The 24,489-nt window shown below is 31.0% G+C and overlaps 8 protein-coding genes across 8 annotated transcripts; 5 read left to right on the top strand and 3 right to left on the bottom strand.

Annotated features, from left to right (window-relative positions):
• The first annotated feature begins 261 nt into the window (after positions 1-261).
• Positions 262-1,899, top strand: LOC128961630 (uncharacterized). Its single transcript, XM_054307883.1, has 3 exons — positions 262-430; positions 492-657; positions 735-1,899. The coding sequence occupies exons 1-3, from the start codon at positions 262-264 to the stop codon at positions 1,897-1,899; spliced, it is 1,500 nt and encodes a 499-aa protein (XP_054163858.1).
• Positions 1,900-2,528: 629 nt separating this feature from the next.
• Positions 2,529-4,555, top strand: LOC128961068 (RCC1-like G exchanging factor-like protein). The gene is made up of 8 exons (XM_054307278.1): positions 2,529-2,958; positions 3,013-3,235; positions 3,308-3,426; positions 3,492-3,687; positions 3,775-3,936; positions 3,995-4,168; positions 4,241-4,326; positions 4,416-4,555. Exons 1-8 carry the CDS (start codon positions 2,590-2,592, stop codon positions 4,488-4,490), a joined length of 1,404 nt encoding a protein of 467 aa, XP_054163253.1. The 5' UTR covers positions 2,529-2,589; the 3' UTR covers positions 4,491-4,555.
• Positions 4,556-4,712: 157 nt separating this feature from the next.
• LOC128961898 (histone PARylation factor 1-like) lies at positions 4,713-6,780 on the top strand. Its single transcript, XM_054308208.1, has 5 exons — positions 4,713-5,071; positions 5,142-5,314; positions 5,384-5,510; positions 5,571-5,849; positions 5,913-6,780. The coding sequence occupies exons 1-5, from the start codon at positions 4,852-4,854 to the stop codon at positions 6,728-6,730; spliced, it is 1,617 nt and encodes a 538-aa protein (XP_054164183.1). The 5' UTR covers positions 4,713-4,851; the 3' UTR covers positions 6,731-6,780.
• A 386-nt stretch (positions 6,781-7,166) lies between these two features.
• On the top strand, positions 7,167-7,833 carry LOC128961378 (transmembrane protein 50A-like). The gene is made up of 2 exons (XM_054307611.1): positions 7,167-7,303; positions 7,384-7,833. Exons 1-2 carry the CDS (start codon positions 7,192-7,194, stop codon positions 7,740-7,742), a joined length of 471 nt encoding a protein of 156 aa, XP_054163586.1. The 5' UTR covers positions 7,167-7,191; the 3' UTR covers positions 7,743-7,833.
• Positions 7,834-8,372: 539 nt separating this feature from the next.
• LOC128961629 (Na(+)/citrate cotransporter-like) lies at positions 8,373-9,496 on the bottom strand. The gene is made up of 5 exons (XM_054307881.1): positions 9,463-9,496; positions 9,330-9,380; positions 9,133-9,189; positions 8,888-9,074; positions 8,373-8,831 (listed from the first exon to the last, which is right to left on the bottom strand). The coding sequence occupies exons 2-5, from the start codon at positions 9,353-9,355 to the stop codon at positions 8,373-8,375; spliced, it is 729 nt and encodes a 242-aa protein (XP_054163856.1). The 5' UTR covers positions 9,356-9,380; positions 9,463-9,496.
• A 724-nt stretch (positions 9,497-10,220) lies between these two features.
• On the bottom strand, positions 10,221-11,096 carry LOC128961628 (Na(+)/citrate cotransporter-like). The gene is made up of 5 exons (XM_054307880.1): positions 11,048-11,096; positions 10,836-10,985; positions 10,601-10,716; positions 10,411-10,538; positions 10,221-10,300 (listed from the first exon to the last, which is right to left on the bottom strand). Exons 2-5 carry the CDS (start codon positions 10,953-10,955, stop codon positions 10,221-10,223), a joined length of 444 nt encoding a protein of 147 aa, XP_054163855.1. The 5' UTR covers positions 10,956-10,985; positions 11,048-11,096.
• A 3,612-nt stretch (positions 11,097-14,708) lies between these two features.
• On the top strand, positions 14,709-21,826 carry LOC128961761 (U5 small nuclear ribonucleoprotein 200 kDa helicase-like). Its single transcript, XM_054308028.1, has 4 exons — positions 14,709-14,940; positions 15,035-16,387; positions 16,603-21,320; positions 21,381-21,826. The coding sequence occupies exons 1-4, from the start codon at positions 14,896-14,898 to the stop codon at positions 21,715-21,717; spliced, it is 6,453 nt and encodes a 2,150-aa protein (XP_054164003.1). The 5' UTR covers positions 14,709-14,895; the 3' UTR covers positions 21,718-21,826.
• Positions 21,825-24,312, bottom strand: LOC128961762 (conserved oligomeric Golgi complex subunit 7-like). Its single transcript, XM_054308029.1, has 2 exons — positions 24,179-24,312; positions 21,825-24,111 (listed from the first exon to the last, which is right to left on the bottom strand). The coding sequence occupies exons 1-2, from the start codon at positions 24,188-24,190 to the stop codon at positions 21,874-21,876; spliced, it is 2,250 nt and encodes a 749-aa protein (XP_054164004.1). The 5' UTR covers positions 24,191-24,312; the 3' UTR covers positions 21,825-21,873.
• Positions 24,313-24,489: the final 177 nt, after the last annotated feature.

The raw sequence follows: 24,489 nt of genomic DNA, 5'->3' as shown, positions 1-24,489 counted from the left end.
AAAATTCAACTATTTATTCTCATAAATTATTAAATATGTTTTTAATTGATGTTAATTTATAAAATAAAAACATGTTAACTGCATATTTGTTAATATTAATTTAATTTAACACGAGACACATTATTGCCCTTTTTTCCCGAAGCTTACTAATAATCAATAATTAAATACAATAATCGAAAACTTTTGTAATAACTTTTAGTAATAAATTGTAATAATTGTAATAAATTTTACAACAAAAATCGGTTTATTAATTAACAAAATATGTTATTAACTAATTATAAGACAGAATCTATTCCAGTAATAAAATGGGATCAATTAAATAAAAAGTCATTAAATTATATCACACAAATTGTTAACACTTACGGCACTGGTATTCTTGAAAAAGCTGATGAAACTGGATTTTATCCGATTCATTGGGCAGTCATTTCGGGTTTGAATATCATTACAATTGTTTGAATTATTCAATTTAACTGTAATTACAATAAATAAAGGCATTCCTGATTTGGTAGAGTTTGTGATTAGTGCCAATGTATTTGTTAGAACTGTGGCTGAACTCGACGATAGACCCGAACCCATACATATGGCCGCTCTCGAGGGACACATACCTATCATTAATATTTTGGTCAAACACGGCATTGATATTAATGTTAAAGACTTGTAAAAACATTTATTACAAATATACTTAGTTATGAATTTTTAAATAGTTTTATATGTACTGTAATCTATGGTAATAGGTCTGGATGTACACCATTGATGAGAGCCGCGTCATTTGGATACAATAATAAGACAAAAACCTGCGAAACAATACTTCATTTGTTGAGCTGTGGCTCTGATCTAACCCTAACGGACGCAAATGGTCTCAATTGTCTTCATTACGCTATAATCAACAACAATGAAGAAGCGGTTCATTTGTTGCTAAATTTAGGTCTAAATCCAAATCAAATGACAAATAATGGTTTGCGAGCCATTCATTTTGCTGCCAAAAGTGGTAATGAATATCTTATGAGATTATTAGGTCCGCTGACCAACGATATGACACAATCACAGTTGGAGTCAATGATAAATATGCATAAAAAGAATAAAGGTTTTGATGTTTTGTCAAAATTGGCGACTCTTTTGGGTCAATCAGTTGTCTTAATTTGTATTTTGAGTACCATATTCTGGGCTTATCCACAATATATACTTTATTATATGCCTAACAGCCAACAAATACTTCTCAATACTTTATTGATAGCAATCAATTTGATGGCCTGGATATCATGGTATAGGACGTGTACTTCAGATCCGGGATATTTGCAACAAAATACTAGTGAATACAATAAAATACTAAAGAAAATACACGACACCAGACATGAAACAAATATAAATGACAACAAAATCAGTCAAAGATATGCTTATCTTCGTTTATGTCACACCTGTAAGACTGTTCAAACCATGAGATCAACTCACTGTCGTTTCTGTAATCGATGTACAGCTGGTTATGATCACCATTGCATATATTTATCCACTTGTATTGGTCTTAATAATCGCATCCCATTCTTCTGTCTCAATATAAGTTTATTATTAGGCGGACTAATGGGAGCATTATTAGTGTACACCGTCTCAAACTTGGACGACCTCTCGCTATATTCATCCTATCATTGGTTTAACTTTCTATACTGTCTTCAGTTCACAACAATTGGTCTAATTATGAGTTTCTGTAATATAAGAAGAGCTGCCATTAATTTGACCCAAAATGAAGAATTCAAGGCTTGGAAGCAACGCTATCAGCATTTGATTGATTCAAACGGAAAGTTTGTTAATCCATATGATAGAGGATTCTGGAAGAATGTCTGCGAATACTTCACGACTAAACCCTATAAGTATAGCAAAGTTAACACTTTTGACCAAATAGTTTGATCTCATGTTATAATATAAACACTGTATAATATTTATATGTATTTTCAGTGATTTCATTCAATAACTGTATATTTATTTTTAAATAATTTTTCTTTAATAATTTATTTTTAAAAATAATTTATTTGAACAATTTATGTAAATTTTTATAAAAATTAAAATTAATATTCCAAGTAATAAAATACAATATTAAATGAATAATTTTTTCAAACAAAAGTTGTCTATTACTAGAAAAAAGTTTTGCTAACAATATTTAATGACATCTATGAGTGAATTTTATTAATAGTATCTTATTATATGAAACATTGTATTAATATTGAATAGACTGTTAAAACATATAAGATTTCGGTTCATATATTGTTCAAAACATTTCAAATTATTACGTTTATACATATTAATAATTTATCAAATCTATTAATTTACATTATATACTATAAAAATATTTATTTCATAACATTATAGTAAATATTATAGTTTATATTATATTTTTTTAATAAATTTTTATAAAAGACTAAATATTCAATATATACAATGGTTTGGATTCATATGATTATAACACTACTGTAATGGTCTCTAATATTAGGGATATTTATATAATATTAATGATTACATCATATGATTTACACGTTTATTATGTTTTGATTAAAAACTTTTGATATTAATATATGATTGCATTGAAAAACAATTAAAGTAATGATTATAACTAAATATATTTGTCGGGCAGTTGTCCGACAATTATTGTCAACTTATGGACACAACTTAGTGATTGTTCGGTTGATGGCAAATGCCATACCGAGAGGTCAAAACCCGAAACAAGTGGACGCAATGCCTGTCTTTCAATACACACAATCGGACAAACCATCGGCTAAACGACGCCGTTATGTATACTGTTGGGGGTATTCAGGAGGCGGTGCTTTGGGTCGATTGTCACTCATTAAACGGACCAAATTCAAGAATAGGCCACAGTTGCCACCGATTGAAACCGTAACCGCTCCATTAAAGTCAAATTTTATTGATATACAAACCACAGTTACAGACGTGGCCGCTGGCTTTGGTTTTACGGTATATACTCGTAGACAGACAACTGGTTATTGATTTGTTTGGTAACACTTTCAGGTGATCGCAGCTGTAGTTCGCGATTCGTCACATCGTCTCTTTGGTTGCGGTATTAACAGTGACTCTCAATTGGGATATCAATCGCCGCCCACACCTAAAGGTGAACCATTGATGTGTCTCTTTAAGCCGACTCCCATTCGACTGCCAATCAATGAGAAAGACAAAGTGGTTCGGGTCTCGTGTGGCCGATCACACACTGCCTGTCTTACAGACAAAGGAGAAGGTAAGACATCTCTGAAGACAGTCTATTACTAAGACTAACGATTTTACTGATATTTTTTTATCATTTTAATAGTCTATAGTTTAGGAAACAATGCCTTTGGACAATGCGGTCGACCTATTGTTGACAATGAGAAGTATTTTGCTTCACATCTTATTCATCAAATCAAAGAAATTGATGATAAAGTTTGCGATGTAATCAAATGTCGAGTGTTTGGTATAATAGGAGTTAATTAAGTGATTGATATAATTGATAACAGATAGTCTGTGGTCAGGATCACACTTTGTTCTTAACCGAAAGCGGAACCGTTTACTCCTGTGGATGGGGTGCCGATGGACAGACAGGTTTAGGACATTATAATAATCAGGGAATACCTATGAAAGTTAAGGGCGATATTGAGGGCCAAAAGATTATCCAATTGTCGAGCGCTGCCGATTCGGTTCTTGCAATAAATGGTCACAAAATAATGTCATAATTGTTTATATATAAGTGTATATTATAATTACCGGTAATATAATTTTAATATTAATAATGATATGTAGATAAGGGAGACGTTTTTGGTTGGGGTAACTCTGAGTACTCACAATTTTCATCCATTACCAGTGATTATCAATTAAATATTCCTCGACATCTTAAACTGGATAATGTTAAAGGAAAAGTAGTCAATGTTTGCGCCGGTGGATCTATTTGTGCACTTGTCAATGGTTTGATTAAATTTTAAGTTTTAATTTTATAGTAATTAACTTTCTTTACGATAATTAGATTTAGGTAATGTCTATGTATGGGGATATGGTATTCTAGGAATGGGACCTAAAGTTGATCAGTTGACTAAACCAACAATGTTGCCGATGACACTGTTTGGTGTCTCACAGTTTAACAGTGATGTTAAAGTTATCAAACTGGAGGCTTCTTTTAATCATTTGGCAGCCATTACTGGTAATATTTTAAAGAAATATTGTATATTTAAAAATATATTGAATTTATTTTTTGTTTAATTCTAATAATTAGATAAAGGAGACCTATATATGTGGGGGAAGAACACTCAGGGATGTTTAGGTTTGGGTCATATGGCTGACCAATATTTTCCGTTTAGGGTATGTCTTGTTTTTTATATTAATTGTTTACTTTAATTATATTTATTTTTTGACTTAACATAATTGTATAATTAATTGTTAAACAATAGGTATGCGTTCCCGCATCGGTACGTAAAGTCAGTCTAGGAATAGATCATACAGTAGTGATCGGCACTTCTATTTAATTGATGTCAAACATAGCTTTTATTTGTATAATATATTCAAATTTGTTTTAAATTAAATTAAATTACCATGATCATTGAATAAATAAATTGATTTTATGCTTAAATTTAATTACCGGTAAAAAACTATTTTTTAATATACCGTACATTAAAAGGTATTATTTAATAATATTTGTTAAAAGTATTAAAATTTAAATACATTTCACACAACACTAATAATATGTGCGTAATATATGACGTCTTAAGTGTTTATCATTGAATTGACAGTCAATTGATTGTAAACAACACAACATTTGCCGCCAATTCATTGATTGCAACCATTGATGCAATTCATGACCACTTCATTGATCACATTCACACATATATGGAGTTCAACACTAAAGACCATCAGTTTACCGAAGTGGACGAAGACTTACGACGTATCGGTGAGCGTGAAGTCAACAGCAAAAAGTTGTGTCCATTTGGCAGCAAATGTTACCGAAAAAATGTCCAACACTTACAAGAGTATAGACATCCGTCCGATTTAACCACCGGTGCCACACATAAGCACACGACATCAGACAAAACACCGTCGGTCAAAAAAGGTCAGGAAATTGATTTCATTTGACACCCAATTGTTTTTTTAATAAAAACAAAATTTAATGTTATTTTTAGGCAAAATTACCGATTATTTTGGCCAAAAACCAAACACTGAAAACAAGTTATTAATTAAGACATCCAAAGATTATAACTTTGAGATTATAGGCCACGACTCAGACAATGAGATACCACACTCTACTTATTCATCAGACAATAAAACAACAAAACTAACAAATTCTTCATCAGTGGTAACCATTTGTTATAACAAAATAATATTTGATATTAAATTGTTTTATATTTTTAATAATAAATTTAAGCGCAAAACAAATGGTAAGGAAAAGAAAAATAGAAAAAGAGTGGCTAATGATGACAATGACAATGATTTTGATGATAATTTGAAAGCCATTATTAAAGATAATGATATGACAACCAAACGAAGAAATGGTTTTATTTATAATTTTATTAAAATATCATTTAGTAATTTCTTTAATTGTTATTATTTAGATGTATCTCATTCACCAAAGATAACAAAATTACAAATAAATTCCAGTGATGACGATATTTCTTGTATTGTTCAACAAAATGATATACCGATAATGAAAAACGATGACAAAGTATTTGATGTCCAGAAGTCCGACAAATCACTACTATTTCCTGTTAAGCCTAAAATAACGCCGAAAGAGTTCAATGAGATGTCGAAAGATTTATTTTTGGTGAAAATGCCGAAAGATTTTTTCTATTTGTGGCAATTCTGCAAAACTATTAAACCACATAAACCTGAAGGTTTGCAATCAGTATTGAATCCAACAATTAATTTACTAAATGATAATTTTGAACATTTTTAAGACGCTTTGATCGAATGCTTAAACTTAAGACTCGTTGGTCCGTATGATCTAATGACTGGAAGGATTAAAAAAGATTTGATTAAAAATAGTGAACAAATACTGTGTCACTGGAGATATTACTATGATTTACCTGAAATGCAGACAATTATTGCTTCAAATCGAAATGGCTATCATTTAGCTTATTTTAGAGACACACCCGATGATGACAACCCTGTAGTTGTGTCCAATAATGGAGATAATTGTATAATTGAAGGAATTGGCGATAATATATTTGCCGCTATTTATTCTGTGATTATGAAAATGAAGAGCAAAGGATCTCCAAATAAAACTTTAAATAACTTGGAGTCAAAAATCAAAGAGTTTTGTACTAATAATAAGATTAAATTGATTGAATCGTCAAAACTACGACAACGAAAGATTAAGATTAACTCTAAGACATTCAATTCATTTGGAATCGTTGTTCCGCACGATGAGAAAACTGATGTCGGCTATCGACCACTTCCTCAAAGTGATACACAACTTAAGAAACTATTGGCATCTATAATGAAATTGGATGTCGATATGAGAAACGACAGCAAATCATTATCCGAACTCAAAGAAATTATCCAATTAGTCAGTTATGCCAGCGATGAGTGTGACTTTGGTATGGGTCTTGAGTTAGGTGTAGACCTGTTTTCTTACGGCGAAGACTTCTTTCATAAATCAATACTTCATTTACTATCAAACGCTTATGATTTGCTAAAGAGAGTACCGTTTGCTCGTATACTCAGAGCTCATATCAATAATAGACGTAAAGGTTTTCAATTAGATTGTCTCTAAATCATTACAATTTTTATTTAATTACCGGTAGATTCTAAATCATTGCAATTTTATTTAAGTATAGTATAAATGAATTTCATACAAAATAAATCTATTTAATAATTATTAATTACTAATTTATCAATTTGTATATACTGTACTATTGTTAACATAATTAGATTATAAAATTATAATAAAATTTAATAAATTCGTTGATTTTCAACATTTTATTGTAGTATTCAAAATTGTTTATTCAATTTTATTTGTTTATTATGTTTGATGATTAAACAATTTTTAATCAATAAATTATTAGTCATTTTGTTAGATAAGCATATAAACTATGGAAACACGATATAAATGAGTTTATTTATCACAGCGTTTATTAGTTTTTGTTTCTGTTTTTGACATTTTCTTAATTTTATAAATATTATTATTAATTAGTATAAATTATATTAAAAGATAAATACAATTTTAAAAAACAAATGGAGGTTTGGGATGATTTTAAGAAAATATTTGATTTCAGTGAATACCGCAATCAATGGGCATCATTTGGTGCGGGTGTCCTGTTTTGTACGGGTTGGTGGTTCATATTAGGTAAATTCACTCTATTATTGTGATTTTTTTCTAAATTTAATGATAAAATAAAATGAAATATTATTTATTTATTATTTAAGACATTGCTGCCCATTACCGCAGTAATGATTTTAATAACAACTTTTATTTATGCGGTATATTTGCAACGATTGCCTTAATAATGATAAATACGGTGACAACTGAGCAAATAGACGGCCAGTCATATACTGAAGGTTGTTGCGGTCCACAGACGTCTCGCGTATGGTTTTTATTGGGTTGGATATTGGCTTTCATTTCATTGATTGCATCCGTTTGGATACTATTCCAACATTATGTCGTTCCCGAGGAAAAGGAGAGTCATGTGAATAAATATCCCGGAATCGCACTCTTTATGCAAAACTTATTCATATTTGGCTCTTCTTTGCTCATGAAATACGGCAGAAGTGAAGAAAGATATTAAAAACTTTAATATTGATGTCAAAGCTCTCATATATTAATTAATATTTTAGTATTATTTTGTAAATTTGATGTCAAAAGTTTTTAAGTATTATACAGCAATCATTTATTTGAATAAAGTATTTATTTATTTTTTAATTTTAATTACACATATATAATGTTTATTTAAATAAGCAATATGGCATCAGTTTTTAACTAAAATTAAAAATAGCAGCAAATAATAGACAAATTAAGTTAAATTATTATAATTACAAACAATACTTTCTTAAACTACTACACATTTATTAATGAATTACAGTATAAATTATTTAAAAATAAATATATTTAAACATTTGTTTTTTATATGGCAATACTACTAATATTTTTAAACAATAAAAACAATAATTTTATAACATTATTACTGAAATTATGTATCAAGCTAATTATATAATATATTTTTGTATGAAATTATTTTTATTAGTAAATTAAAATGCCAACTTTGAAACAATGTTAGCAATTTTACTGTATATGACTACATGAAAAAATCGTCAATATTTTATATAATAAAAATGAATATATTATCTAATATAAAATAGTTTTAAATTAAATAAATATATATATACAGCATATTATAAAATACCGAAACTATCAATTGTTAACCGTGTAAATTAAGTTCATATATAGTTTTAACTGTATTGTTCATTGAATGAATATCTATATCAACCATATTATAGACTACATGAGCCCATGTATTACTTGACAATATAACAATACTGAGACATATAAACTTGCAAAACACACCGGGAATTGCCATTTCATAAACTTTTAGATTAGCCGCTTCATAGACAATGGCATTACTGGGAGAACCGGCCGGAAACATGAATGCAAACGACGAGACAACAGTCACGGGAAGCATAAACTTCAATGGACTCAAACCCAACGATTCGGCTAATTGTTTAACAATCGGCAAAAATATAGAACTTGTGGCCGCATTATTGGACACTTCGGTGAAAAACATGCATATTATTGAAACAATTATTTGCAGTATAATTGGTGACAAATTTTTCAAATTGTTTCGTAGGTGGGTGCTTATTATTTCGGACAATCCTGATTTCTATAGTGTATAGTGGAGTTAGTTTTTTTGTGTACAAATGTTAAGTCTAATATAACCTTAATTCCAGATGACATGGCTAATGCACCGCCCATTAATAGGAAGACCCCCCAGGGCACCTTCCTCTGAACGGCTTTCCAGGTCATCAGTGGCGGTGAATTCACCAAATCTCGAGGATTAGCCGGTATGAGAAACATTAGACACACTATCAACATAGCAGCGGTAGCATCGCTTATATAGTTAGACCTGATTAACAATTAACAATTAATTATAAACAATTGATTAAATATAAATTCAAACATACGATTTGGGATAAAGCGCTGGCGCCCAACCTTTAAAAAAGTCAGGATCTCTGAAAAACCTTTAAATTTGTAAAATCATCAAAAATTAATTTAAATTTTTTATGTTATTATTTGAAAATAATACAAAGTTATAAAAAATAAAATTTATAATAAGTTTGTTTAATTCTAAAACATTTTTAAAAATTGAAAAATTACTTACCATAACATCAATAATATAGTAAACATTGTGAGAACTGCCGTTTCATGAAAACTATTTATATTATAACAATATCATTGTTAATTTATCTGTAATTTATTAGTTGTCAACAAAAAATAATAATAATAAAACTAACGAAATTGATCCCAAAGAGTTATATTTTAATCTAATAAATGAATTAACCTTTTCTTTATTAATTCTAAATTAAATTAAATTATTAATTAGTAGTATTTGCATAAAATTCAAATATTAAAGTTATTGTAAATATCAATACTTTGGAAATTTAGAAATAAATACCAAAACCATAAAAATCCAAACACAGAGCAAACAAACAATTAGTCCGGGAATTGCAAAGAGCATCCAATTTGCAAATGTTATGTTATCACCGATCAAACTATTAATTATAAAATGTTTAACTAATTATATATTAATTTATTGACATTTTATATTTACTCGGAAACCATTCCCTTGAATATAAGATTAGTTGTAGTTCCAGTCAACGTACCGGTGCCACCAATTAATGATGAAAAGGTTACCGACAAGAATAACACTTTTCTCATTAATTTAAATGACTTTTCCTCCTTTTTTGGTAATTGAAACTCACTTTTAAACAAAACGTTAAAATTTAATATTTTGTTAATAGCTAATTATTTAACTTAAGTAAAAATAAGTAACTTTAAACTGTTTATTATTTATAAATAACTATTTTTTAGAAAACTATTTTAGTAAAATATATCTTAAAATAAAATATTTATAATGAAATATATTATGAATTAAAAAAACTATTTTAATTTAATAAGTTTAAGCATATTTATACTACAGTAATAAAGTTTTCAACACTATTACCGTAAGGTTTAATTTTTAATTTATCAGTTAAAAGGCTTAAATTTATTATTACCTTTTAATTGGATTTTTATTGTTGGCGTTATTGACATTTTCTTCAACATTTTTGGCGTCTAAATTTGTTAACACATCTATTAATTAAATTAATTTTTTAATAAATGATTAAAATAAAGAAAAAAGATTATTGTAAATAACTTACAATTATTATTGTTATTACTATTACTATTAGTTTGACATAAACTTGCTTTTCTTTGGTCTTTAATATTTAAAATGACGGCTTCAATGATGGGTACCATTAGTGCTGTGGTAGCCGTGTCTGAGATCCACATCGATATGAATGATGTGGTACTCATAAAGCCAAGCAAAAGCCTTTACTAATAAAAAAAATTTAATTAATTTTTACATAAATTATTTAATTTAATTATATTGACCACAAAGGAGATGATCCAAAAAACATTAAAATTCTTAATGCAATTCTTTGATGAAGATTTGACTCTTCAACAGCTACTGTGGCTATAATACTGCCTAAAAATACCATAAGTGTGTCCTATTTAGTGCATAAAAAAATTATAAATGAATAAATAAGTAATAATTTATTTAAAACTAATTATTGTAAACTAATTAATATTAAATTAAAACTTATTATAAATACAGTATAGTTCTTACACTTATATAACTTTTAGATATTTCTTTTGTGGACATTATTTGAAGCAATGGGTAAAACACAAGAGGTAACAGTGCTGTAATAGCCAATGGCACGGCTTCTGTAAGCCAATAGACTATCATAAGTGAAACCACAAAAATACATCTAATTTCCTATTAATTAATTAAATTAAATTTGATGCATAACTAATAAAAATATAATTTATTGAACTTACTTTTTGGTTTGAAAATATTAATATTAATGAAAGTATTAACGGTGTTATCCAAAGCACAATCCACTTTCGATACTTTAAAACTAAACAATTCATCTTTTTTTTAAGTTTACAAATAATATGCAATAAATACTTTAAATGTTAAACTTATATTAAAATTAAAACTCTTACTTAAAATTTTTGTATAAGTATCGATTTGTAACTTTAATTTTAAATAAATAATTTAAATTTATTAATAAAAGTGATCATTTACTGTCATTTATTTTTGTAGTAACCAATCAACAAAATTAATCATTTATTTTAACACCTGTTTATTGAATAAATACAATTATTAGTTACTATATTTAACTAGAAAATAAAATGTATTTCAAATTATTTATAAACGATAAAAAAAAGTTTACATTTATTATTTGTTATTGAGCTAAAGTCAATTAAATTTTTTAATGATCATTCATTTAATCACAAAAATATCAATTAATAACTTTAAACATTAAACCACAGCTTTTAAAAATATATAATTCATAGTCGATATAGAAATTTGATTTCAAGAATTTAAAAGAATTCAAATAATTAATAGTTCTTAAAGAATATATAAAATAAAATACTCTGAATTGTTTTAAATCAAATTTTACAAATGATAATACATAACACATAACACATAACAAGTGAATTTCATTACTATAAAAATGTTAAATCAATGTCGACAATGACATCATTACTATACTTTATACCAAATTTATATTTAATAATTTAAAATAATATATTAATTAATATAATTAGTTTGATTAATAATTATACACGTGTTTATAACTAATAATCCATTTCAATAGATGAACCGCAGCTATTAATAATTAACAATAATTTAAACAATTGTTGAAATAATTTACTAAATAACATTTTATTCAAAGATAATGATTAATACATTTCTATTTTTATTTTTTATTTTGTAAATATTTAAACAGATTTAACTCAAATGTCATTTTTAATATACTAATGTAAATTTGATTTGCAGATTAATAATATAAATTCAATAATTATACTGTAATGATGTGTTAGCTTTAAAATAATTAAATATTTTCTAATAATTTCACAAATCTTAAATTTTTTTCTCAAATTACACACTACTAAACTCAAATTGTTAAAAATAGTAATTATTTAAATATTAAATTATTTCACTGTTTTATATTCATAATTAGCTATTATTAATTTTTTAAAAATTGTTTGTTTAACTTTTTTATTGCAAAAATAGTTTTAAATAATATTTAATAATGTGTTTAAACTGAATCAATAATTCATATTTAATAATAATAATTATATTCATTATTATGGTATTACTAGTGTTGGAAAAAAACAAATTTATAAAATAATAGAGAAATTTCTAGAAAGTTTCTAAAAGGAATTTCAATCTATGGGTATCCCATATTAACTTTGTTCTCTCGATATTTGTTATCTTGTAATAATACATTTTTTATAAGTAATAATTAAATATTATTATTAGTATTTTAATTATTAATTAAAGTAAAAAATAATTAATTTAATTATATTAAACTATGATGTATATAATAAAATAATGAATAAAATTTTATAAAACTGATTATTATTAAATAATTATAATTATTTTATATATAGGTATCCCATTTTGTATAGTAGTGTTGTACATGTAGTATAATATTATATGTTCATTATTATGTCACATAAATATAGTATTATATAAATATGGGGATCCCATTGTATAACAATAAAGTTAAATTTCTATAGAAATTTATTCTTGAGAAATTTTCTAGAAACTTTCTCACGGAAATTTATTAGAAACCTATTTGCCCATCTCTAGGTATTACATATACCTGTACTAATTTATAAAATTATTTATTAATGAAAATATTATATTATTTCAGTAATAATTTAAACACTTTTGATGACAAATAAATCATAAAAGACAAAACATTGTAATGATATTTTGCCAAAAAAAAACAAATATTCATTTAAATTATTTGTTTACAACATTTTGGTTAATATTGTTAAATATTTAGTTATATTTAAAAAAAATATATATTAATTTACAATTTATGTTCACAATACTACTTTACCTGTTAGTATAAATATAAATTTACTAATATCTAACTAATTATTACTACAGGTATAACTTACATGTATTTACTGTATTGTATTACAGGTAATAGACTTTTAAAACTTAATATTAATAGATATTAATTTATTTGATGCAGTCTTTAAGCGTAATGTGATTTCTATTACTTGAAAATCATTTTATCTATTCCTATATAAATAAAACATTTGACATATTATTTAATTTAAATTTTTAATTAGCATTTTATTAAAAAATTTATATACAAATAATAATAAAACAGTATATTTTATTATAAAAATAAAATATTCATAATAGTAAGTATACAATAAACGATATAATTTACATTATATACTGTTGTAATAATTTTATATAACTTTAATGATCATTCAATTTATAATTATTTCTTTACAATCAAATATTTATAAGAAAGAGTTAACGAAAAGAATCAAATTTGATAAATGACTTAATATTTAACTGAGTGTTCAAATTATGATAAAATTTTGACCATTCATTAAGTTCTTGTAATGAATCAATTGATTGATCGTTAATTAATGAGATCTTTTGATTCATGAAATATGTGTCCAACTCTTGGCGTTGATCTGAAAATTTCCTTTGCATTGTCAGCTTTATTGGTTCAAATAGAAGATACTTTTGCGAAACCGGTTGAGTATTGTTCTGTCTCTTTGATCTCAATTGGCTTTGTGTTTCAATCTGTGACACAATCATTGGTGTCTGTGGTATCTGTGATGGAAATACTGATGAACTTCTTGGTGTTGTATTTAAATTATCGTTTCTATTATTTGATTCGTTTGGCAAAGAGGAAGGAGTCATCAATTCAGCCGATGGTGTGTCAGTTACGTGACTCATCTGTGAAGAGCGGGCAGCAATTGGTGCGTAAAAATCATGGCTTATCTGAGATGAAAATGTATTATTCGGGTCGCGGTTCGGATGATTGCGCTTTTGGATGAAATCTGAAACAAACTGTATTTTCGACTTATTGTGGTCAACAGCTGCCGACTGACTTTGAATGACAGCCCTGAGCTGATCCACGAGTTGTTGTTGATTAATCAACTCGTCCTTCAAGAACGACATTTCTGTTTCGTGATTCTCTTTGATTGAACCAATCTGTTGACTAAACTCTTCCTTAATCTCCTGGACTTGTCTTTGATTTTGAACCGATTGTATCTTATATTTGCCCACCTCTTCAGTCAACTTCTTGTTCCTCGACTCCAATATCTTGATGCGTCCAATCATGTCCTGACTGGTCTGCGGTGTCATCATTTGAGTCGACTGTGTATTAAATGTCGTGTTGTGGCCATTCGTTTGGCCGTTTAGTGCGGGTCTGTGTGAAGAGCCGTTAAAATTCATTGTCAACCGATGTTATCAACAGAATTGTCATTCAGTATATGTCAGACATATTGTCATCAATTGATGTCATCAATGGTTTTTCAAGAGTTAAGAAGTGATGACAATAATTGAGACACACTTTGTCTCATAGTTTGCGGCAAACAATTGAAATGTAAAAAACGTTACGCAATACTAATGAGTCGTTTCACTAATTATGTGACAATTGTTTACAGTCTTTATGTATGACTCAAAGTGTCGGCATTTCATTGAAAACATCGACAAAACGTTTGAAACAAATAATACAAACATTTTGTTTGATTTTGCGGTCAATTAAAGACAATAATAATAATTTGGATATCAATTGAAATCATTGAAAAAGATTTGATACCTTTTTTAAGGTGACTATTGGTGTCCAACAATGGCTGACGCGGCCGCTCGTAATCTTCAATATGAATATAAAGCGGTAAGTCTTGAAACGTGAAGACTATTTGTTTTTATGATTATAACTAAAACTATATTTTCATTGAACTTCTTGTCATTTGTTTGTCTTTAACCAGAACTCCAATCTTGTACTACAAGCCGACACCCGACTCATTGAACGACGTCCGAGAGATGAGGCCACCGGTGAAGTGCTGTCTTTGACCGGCAAATTGTTGCACTCAAGAATGGGAGACAGATATCAGCGAACGAAACCACAGACTGATAAGGAAGAGAAAAAAGCAAAGAAATTGAAGAAAATCAGACAAAACGAGTCATCGAAATATGATTTGTCGAAAATGAAAGGACAATCAATTCTATCGGAAGAGATTGAGAATATGGTCGGAATTCTTTATCGTCCGAAAACACCCGAAACTCGACAAACATATGAAGTGATTTTGTCATTTATATCCGAATTGCTCGGCGATCAGCCCCGAGAGGTCATATGCGGTGCGGCCGATGAGATACTAATCACAATGAAGAGCGACAAAATGAAAGAAAAAGAAAAGAAGAAAGAAATTGAAGCGATGTTAGGCCGACTCACAGATGAACGTTATGCTGTGTTGTCTAATCTGAGCCGAAAGATCGTTGACTTTGGTCTCGATGAACGCACGGTTCAGATTCAAAATGAAGAAAATTTGGATGAAACTTATGGCGTAAACGTTCAGTTTGAAGAATCAGATGAAGAAAGTGAAGATGACTTTGTTGATGAAGTCAAAGAAGAAGACGATGAAGAAGATGCCGATGGAGTTGATGCTGGTATTGATTCAGCCATTAATGCGCGTAACTTAGAGACAACTAAAGTGGAGACTAAACGCGATCGTAAATCTAAGTCAAGCACTACTATAGTTCATCCACGAGAAGTGGATGCTTTCTGGCTTCAGAGGAATTTAAGCAAAGCATATACTGATCCAGTAGTCGCACAGTCCAAAGCTGCCGAAGTGCTAAACATATTGAAAGTGTCGAGAGATGATCACGAAATTGAAAACAAATTGGTTGACCTCTTGGGCTTTGATCAGTTCGACTTCATTAAAGTGTTGCGTCAAAACAGATCAGTAATTCTTTACAGTACTCTATTGGCTTCGGCACAAAAACAATCAGAGAAGGATAAGCTGAAAGATAAAATGAGATCCGATCCGGATTTGGCTAAAATATTGAGAGCACTCGAAAGTACTGATTCTGACAAAAAACGAAAAGATTTAGGAAAATCACAACAATATGTAGATATGGATGAAGACATGGATGAAGATACAAATGCACAGTCTATTAAAAACAAGATATTAGATTTGGAGGACATGTCATTCACTCAGGGATCACACTTTATGGCCAACAAGAAGTGCTCTTTACCTGAGGGAACGTTCCGTAAGCAACGTAAAGGTTGTGAAGTAATTCATGTGCCGGCACTCAAACCAAAACCATTTGATCCAAATGAGGTAATGTTTTATTTTTAAATTTTGTTTAGTTTTAAAATATAAATACCTCTCCAATCTTACCCTCAATGGTTTAGTTCAAAGTGAATCATTGATCATTATTTGGAGATAAATAAAATTAGCATTAATACCAAGCTTTATGTTAAATATTAATTTAAATAAAGTATGAAATTATGTGACAATTTTTTTTAATGAATGAATAATTATTATTTTAACAGAATTTGGTGCCAATTGACAAACTCCCGAAATACTCTCAGCCGGCGTTTGAAGGCTTTAAGACATTGAACAGAATCCAGAGTCGTCTCTACAAATCTGCCATTGAAAGTGATGAAAATTTACTTCTATGCGCTCCTACCGGTGCTGGAAAAACTAATGTAGCACTTCTCACAATGATGAGGGAAATTGGTAAACATATCGATCAAAACACTGGTCTTATAAATGCCGATGAATTCAAAATCATTTATATTGCGCCCATGAGATCACTCGTACAAGAAATGGTCGGCAATTTTTCCAGAAGACTACAGTCTTATAATATAAAAGTATCCGAACTGACTGGTGATCATCAACTGACAAGAGAACAGATTAATGAAACACAAGTAATAGTTTGTACGCCAGAGAAATGGGATGTAATAACACGGAAAGGAGGCGAACGCACGTACACTCAGATCGTAAAACTGATTATTTTTGATGAAATTCATTTACTTCATGATGAAAGAGGACCAGTGCTTGAATGTCTTGTGGCACGAATGATACGAAGTATTGAGACAACTCAGGAGGAGATCCGTTTGGTTGGTTTGTCTGCTACTCTTCCCAACTATGATGACGTTGCGACCTTTCTTCGCGTTGAACAGAAGGGACTATTTTATTTCGATAACAGCTATCGTCCCGTTTCTCTCGAACAACAATACATTGGAATAACTGAGAAGAAAGCATTGAAAAGGTATCAATTGATGAATGAAATACTATATGAGAAGGTGTTGGAACAGGCGGGCAAAAACCAACTGTTGATATTTGTTCACTCACGCAAAGAGACCGGAAAGACAGCCCGAGCTGTAAGGGATATGTGTCTTGAAAAGGATACGTTAGGAATGTTTCTTAGAGAAGGCGCCGCTTCTACTGAAGTGTTGCGTACAGAAGCAGAACAGGTCAAGAATTTTGAACTTAAGGATCTGTTGCCCTATGGGTTTGCCATACATCACGCAGGAATGACTCGTGTCGACAGAACATTAGTTGAGGATCTCTTTGCCGATCGACACATTCAAGTATTGGTTTCGACAGCAACACTGGCCTGGGGTGTCAATCTACCCGCTCATACTGTTATTATTAAAGGAACTCAAGTCTATAATCCAGAAAAGGGTCGTTGGACTGAATTGGGAGCTCTTGATGTGCTTCAAATGTTAGGTCGTGCCGGTCGACCACAATATGATACCAAAGGAGAGGGTATACTTATAACACAACACTCGGAACTTCAATATTATTTGTCACTATTGAACCAACAATTGCCGATTGAGTCACAATTAGTTGGAAAATTGCCGGATATGCTGAATGCGGAGATAGTATTGGGAAATATACAGAACGTTAAGGAAGCGACCACTTGGCTCGGCTATACTTACCTTTACGTTCGTATGCTAAGAAACCCCACTCTTTACACGATATCACACGACGCTATGAAAGAGGATCCACTTCTTGACCAACATCGGGCTAATCTGATTTATACTGCGGCCTCTATTCTAGACAAATCCAATTTAGTAAAGTTTGAACGCAAATCCGGACAATTACAGGTCACTGAATTGGGACGTATTGCCAGTCATTACTATTGTACACACGAAACAATGTCAACATATAATCAATTGCTTAAACCAACTCTTTCTGAAATTGAATTGTTTAGAGTTTTTTCTCTTTCGAGTGAGTTTAAGAATATAGCCATTAGAGAGGAGGAAAAACTAGAACTCCAGAAACTTATGGAAAGAGTTCCCATTCCTATAAAGGAGTCCATCGAAGAGCCGTCTGCTAAAGTCAATGTTCTTCTTCAGGCATATATTTCGCAATTAAAATTAGAAGGATTGGCACTTATGGCAGATATGGTTTATGTGACACAATCAGCGGCAAGACTTATGCGTGCCATTCATGAAATTGTTTTACACAGTGGTTGGGCACAGTTGGCCGATAAAACACTTTCTTTGTGCAAAATGATCGACAAAAGGATGTGGCAATCGATGTCACCTCTGAGACAATTTAAAAGAATACCCGAAGAAGTTGTTAAAAAGATTGAGAAAAAATGTTTTCCGTGGGAACGTCTTTATGATTTGGGTCCAAATGAATTGGGAGAATTGCTACGTATGCCTAAACTGGGCAAAACTGTTCACAAATATATTCATCAGTTCCCTAAACTGGAACTCTCGGCACATATACAACCTATTACTCGATCAACACTTAAGGTTGAGCTAACAATTATTCCCGATTTTCAATGGGATGAGAAAGTTCACGGAAATTCAGAGGCATTTTGGATATTAATTGAAGACGTGGACGGAGAGATCATTCTTCATCACGAATACTTCTTATTAAAACAAAAGTATTGTCAGGACGAACATATAATCAAGTTCTTCGTCCCAATCTTTGATCCACTTCCGCCACAATATTTTATCCGTATTGTCTCAGACCGATGGATTGGTGCCGAAACAATATTTCCCGTTTCATTTCGACACTTGATATTACCCGAAAAATATCCGCCGCCCACAGAACTTCTTGATTTACAGCCATTACCTGTATCTGCACTAAGAAATCCAAGTTATGAATCACTTTATAAAGAGAAGTTTCCGTACTTTAATCCAATTCAGACACAAGTATTCAACTCTCTTTACAATACTGATGACAATGTCTTTGTCGGCGCACCAAACGGTTCCGGCAAAACAGTTTGCGCTGAGTTTGCTATACTTAGACTATTGACTATTCAACAAAACGACTCTAAATGTGTTTACGTGACGCCCAAAGAACAATTGGCAGCCATTGTCTACGCCGACTGGACTCATAAGTTTGGTTTGTTATTAAACAAAAAAGTAGTTTTGCTTACCGGAGAAATGGCCACCGATTTGAAACTGTTAGCCAAAGGAAATATAATAATATCAACGCCAGAAAAATGGGATGTCATATCACGTCGATGGAAACAACGTAAAAATGTACAAAATATTAATCTATATATTGTTGACGACTTACAGTTGATCGGTGGTGAAGATGGACCTATTCTTGAGGTAGTTTCGTCAAGAATGCGCTATATTTCATCACAAATCGATAAATCCATTCGAATAATAGCTTTATCGTCATCACTGGCCAATGCCAAAGACATTGCTCAATGGTTGGGCTGTAACCAAGGCTTGACATTTAATTTTCATCCAAATGTCAGACCTTTGCCTTTGGAGTTACACATTCGTGGTTTCAATCAGACCCATAACTCCACTCGATTGCAAGCCATGTCTAAACCTGTCTATCAGTCTATTCTTCATCATTCGCCCACAAATCCAGTGATGGTTTTTGTCTCAAATCGAAGACAAACCAGAATAACAGCAATTGATATCTTGACGTATGCCGCCGCTGATGCACAACCTAATCGATTCCTTCATTGCACTGAACAAGATTTAGAGCCTTTCCTCAACAGAATATCTGATGTCACACTTAAAGAGACTCTTTCGAATGGTGTCGCATATCTTCATGAAGGACTTAATCAAATAGACCGACGTATTGTAGAACAACTGTTTGATTCCGGAGCCATTCAAGTGATTGTTGTTTCACTATCACTTTGTTGGTCACTCTCCATAAATACTTATTTGGTTATAATTATGGACACCCAGTACTATAACGGCAAGATTCATGCGTATGAAGACTACCCAATTACTGATGTCATTCAAATGGTTGGTCGCGCCAATCGACCACTTCTTGATGAAGACGGAAAATGTGTTCTTTTCTGTCAATCTTCTAAAAAAGATTTCTTTAAAAAATTCTTATACGAGCCGTTGCCAGTTGAAAGTCATTTGGATCAATGTATTCACGACCACTTCAATGCAGAAGTGGTAACCAAAACGATTGAGAACAAACAGGACGCCGTTGATTATCTCACGTGGACTTTCTTATATCGTCGAATGACTCAAAACCCCAATTACTATAACCTGTCCGGTATTGCTCACCGACATCTGTCTGACCACTTGTCAGAGTTGGTTGAGACTACTCTTCATGATTTGGAAACATCTAAATGTATTACAATTGAAAACGATATGGACATCACACCACTCAATCTGGGAATGATTGCCGCCTATTATTATATTAATTATTCAACAATAGAGTTGTTTAGTATGTCTTTGAATTCAAAGACTAAGATTAGAGGTTTGATTGAAATCATAAGTAATGCCGCAGAATATGAATCAATTCCTATCAGACATAAAGAAGATGTAATTTTGAAACAATTGTTGACCAAAGTTCCGCACAGAATGGCTAACATTAAGTATTCAGATCCGCATTTGAAGACTAATCTTCTACTTCAGGCACATCTCTCGCGAATGTCTTTGTCAGCAGAACTTCAGTCAGACACTGAAGAAATTCTGTCGAAATCAATTCGTCTCATTCAGGCCTGTGTTGATGTCTTAAGTTCTAACGGTTGGTTGGGACCAGCTATGGCTGCCATGGAATTGGCTCAGATGGTGACACAAGCGCTCTGGAATAAAGACTCGTATTTGAAACAATTACCTCATTTTAACAATGATTTAATTAAAAGATGTAATGAGAAAGGTATCGAATCAGTGTTTGATATCATGGACTTGGATGACGAAGAAAGAGATCGAGTGTTAAGATTTGATTCGATTAAAATGGCAGACGTGGCCAAGTTCTGCAACAGTTATCCAAATATTGAACTTTCTTATGATGTCATCGATAAAGACAGTATAGACAGGTATTTCATTTATTCACAATTAAAATATAGTTTATTTAATTGTTGTATTGTTTTAATTAGCGGCTCATCCGTCAATATTGTTGTCCAATTGGAACGTGAAGACGAAACTGTGGGTCCAGTGATGGCGCCATTCTTTCCGCATAAACGAGAGGAAGGCTGGTGGCTAGTGGTCGGTGATTCTCAAGCAAATTCACTCATCTCTATTAAACGATTAAGTCTTCAGCAAAAGTCAAAAGTTAAGTTGGACTTCACTGCTCCGGCACCGGGAGATTATACATACACTTTGTATTTTATGTCAGACGCCTATATGGGCTGTGATCAGGAATATAAGTTCACAATTCGTGTCGTAAGTGCTTCGACATCAAGAAAACGAAAAGCAGATCCAGACAGTGAATAATCAGTTGTAATACTATTCATCACATTTTTAATCCAATATTTTATTATTTTGTAATCATTGAATTAAAGTATACTTCAATTAATTTAATCTAAAAAATAAATATCGATATATTAAATGATTTGTATTTTAATATTTATAACTTATATGATTAACAAATTATTTTGAAAGTAAAGTTTCGATTGCATTAACAAACATAGAATTATTGGTTTGTTTAATCTGCTGGAACTCGTCTGGTGATGACTTCAATATTTTCAATAATAGTTGGAACTGTTGGCTTGGAGTCAATCCCAAGTCATCCAATACATCACACAAATAGCTGATATCAGTGATGAGCTGTTGTTTCGCAAAATTAGTTATTTTGTTGAGTTTAGTAATGGTATTAATATAGGAGTCAATTGTTCTCTGAGTCATACAATCCAAGAGATATTCGGCGGCATTAGTATCGCTAACAGTCGGTTCAAAACTATAGTCTTTAATGAGTCGGATGTACTTTAAGGCCACTTTGAATGCTATATTATCTTCCAATACAAACGGTTCCAAATGTTGAGGTATTGTTAGCAAATACTGTCCGATTTGTGTGATGTACTCCTGTGGCGATAAACTAAACGAATGCATGTCTTCCTCCTCACAACTCAAGACATTCTCCTTAAACGAATCGGTAACTAATTTTGAGACTTCATTCAAATGATTTTGGATGTAATTCATGGCACAGTCGATAACAATCGATGCACTCATCGAACATATGTTTTTACATTCTTCAAGAACTGACTCTAAAATAGTGGCCGAACTTTCCGTTTCGATCAAAACATCCAATAATTGTGTTAATTGTTTTCGAGTGTTTGCCGATAGTATCAATTGATCGAAACGATTGAATGGACTCATAGTTTCGTTACTAGAATTTGTTAATATTTTCTTCGAGATATCAATCAAAGTCGTATAAAGTTGTTGCTGAAAGAGTTCTGTTTGAATAACAAGTTCACCGCTGGCTTGAAGTGTAAATAAAGACAACTGAAAGAGTGAAAAATCTGGTATTGAAGAGCTGTTGTCTATTGAATCAGATTTAACTCTTATTCGTGAAGCACTTGACTTAAAATATGCTAAATATTGCATAAAATAATTCTGAAGAATAGGTAGTAAACAAGGAATGGCTACCGATTGACACAATTGGTGACACCGTTTCTCCACTTCTTTAGCAAATGTAAACGCTTTACCCAACGTTTCACTGGGCTGTCCGCTGGCCTCCAATGTTTGCAAATGTTTGCTAAGGGATTGCTTTTCCAAATCAATGTATTTGTCTAACAAGTGCTGGTATGGAGAGTATAATACCTGAGCCAATAACTGGACATTTGGTTTGTTTAACAATTTTACCGATAAATTGGATTCAATACTTAATTCAATGCTTTTAGCGAAATGATATGTAAATTGTTTCATCTCTATTATGAAATGAATACTTTCTAAACTATTGACTTGTTTTTCGATGCATTCAATCATACAATGAGTAAGATTTGGATCAAGTGATGAAAAGACATCGACAAACAAATCACTCAATGTCTCAACTGTAGTATCAAAATCATTGGGAAATAACATTTGAGTACAGAAGTTGGTCTGTGAGTGCCAAAGAGATAACAGATAATCATGCAATGCGTTCATCCAATCCATGACATTCTCTTCGGGATCTAAAGCAATGATTCGTTTCCATTCGTGAAGAATTTGGTCTTTAAGACATTTATGATAATAACATTTCAATTTAGGCAATCGTTTCATGTCTTTGAAGAGCTTAATATAAATATGTGCCGAATCTGATATCACTTGTGATGAAAAACTATTTATGACATCAGATTCAATCAAAGATTCAAATTTATCCTTAAGCTCTTCCAGTCGCTGAACACGTTGTTCATAGTCTTGAACATCGATAAGAATGTCTAAACTATTTTGCATTCCAACCAATTTGGATGCAATGGCAGCTCTGTCTCCGCTGACCAACACTTCCTCGACATCTGTCCAAAGAGTGGTCCAATTGTCGGCCTCTTCGAGAGCTTTACACGTGTCAGTCATTCTGGTCTTAATGACATCCAATGCCATTAGTTTCTCAATTGATTTTGAAGAATCTAAAGACATTTTGTCCAACTTATCCTTATGTTTTGCCATTTGTTCCTTAAGAAGTATTGACTCCTTTTGCAAGTCTTCAGTTTCTCTCAAGACTTTCGGCAAATTGTTGACCATTTGTTGTGCATTTTCGCCCAAAGAATTATTCACCTCTTGAACCAAAAGTTGTAATTTAAAGACTAAATTAGTGGCAATTATTTCGGTCGATGACTTGTCATCAATGGCTGCGAACCAGTTGTTGATCCAATTGATGGCATCAAAGTTGTCGTCAGAAAAAACCGTTAAATCCTATCAATCAAAACAAAACAATAGTTTAATAAATATATTGTATTTTTTCAAATATCACTTAAATTACTATTTTATCCATAGTTTGTCCAAAAAGTCTTATAATTTAACGAAACAACTGTTCAAACAAATGAAGTTAAAACTGAAGACAAATCATCAAAACATTTGTGTCATCAGTGATGCCATCAGTGATGTCATACAAAACCATATGATTGTCAACCAATTTGTCCACAAATAGTCTTTACAATCACCGAATAATTAACTGATGAAATTCGAACCTATTTAGTGATAGTCTTTATTCATTGATTACCACTGATGATCATCGATTGGATCAATTAAGTGATGTCATCAAAGTTGTGGCAAACTTTGCGTTATTTGTAT

The sequence above is a fragment of the Oppia nitens genome, unplaced genomic scaffold (genome assembly GCF_028296485.1).
Source record: "Oppia nitens isolate AA-2021 unplaced genomic scaffold, nextdenovo-longstitch-racon4-pilon3 scaffold5_pilon_pilon_pilon, whole genome shotgun sequence".
In the NCBI taxonomy this organism is placed as follows: domain Eukaryota; kingdom Metazoa; phylum Arthropoda; class Arachnida; order Sarcoptiformes; family Oppiidae; genus Oppia; species Oppia nitens.
The sequence above is the reverse complement of the archived record's forward strand: the minus strand, read 5'-3'. Positions and strand labels throughout refer to the sequence as shown.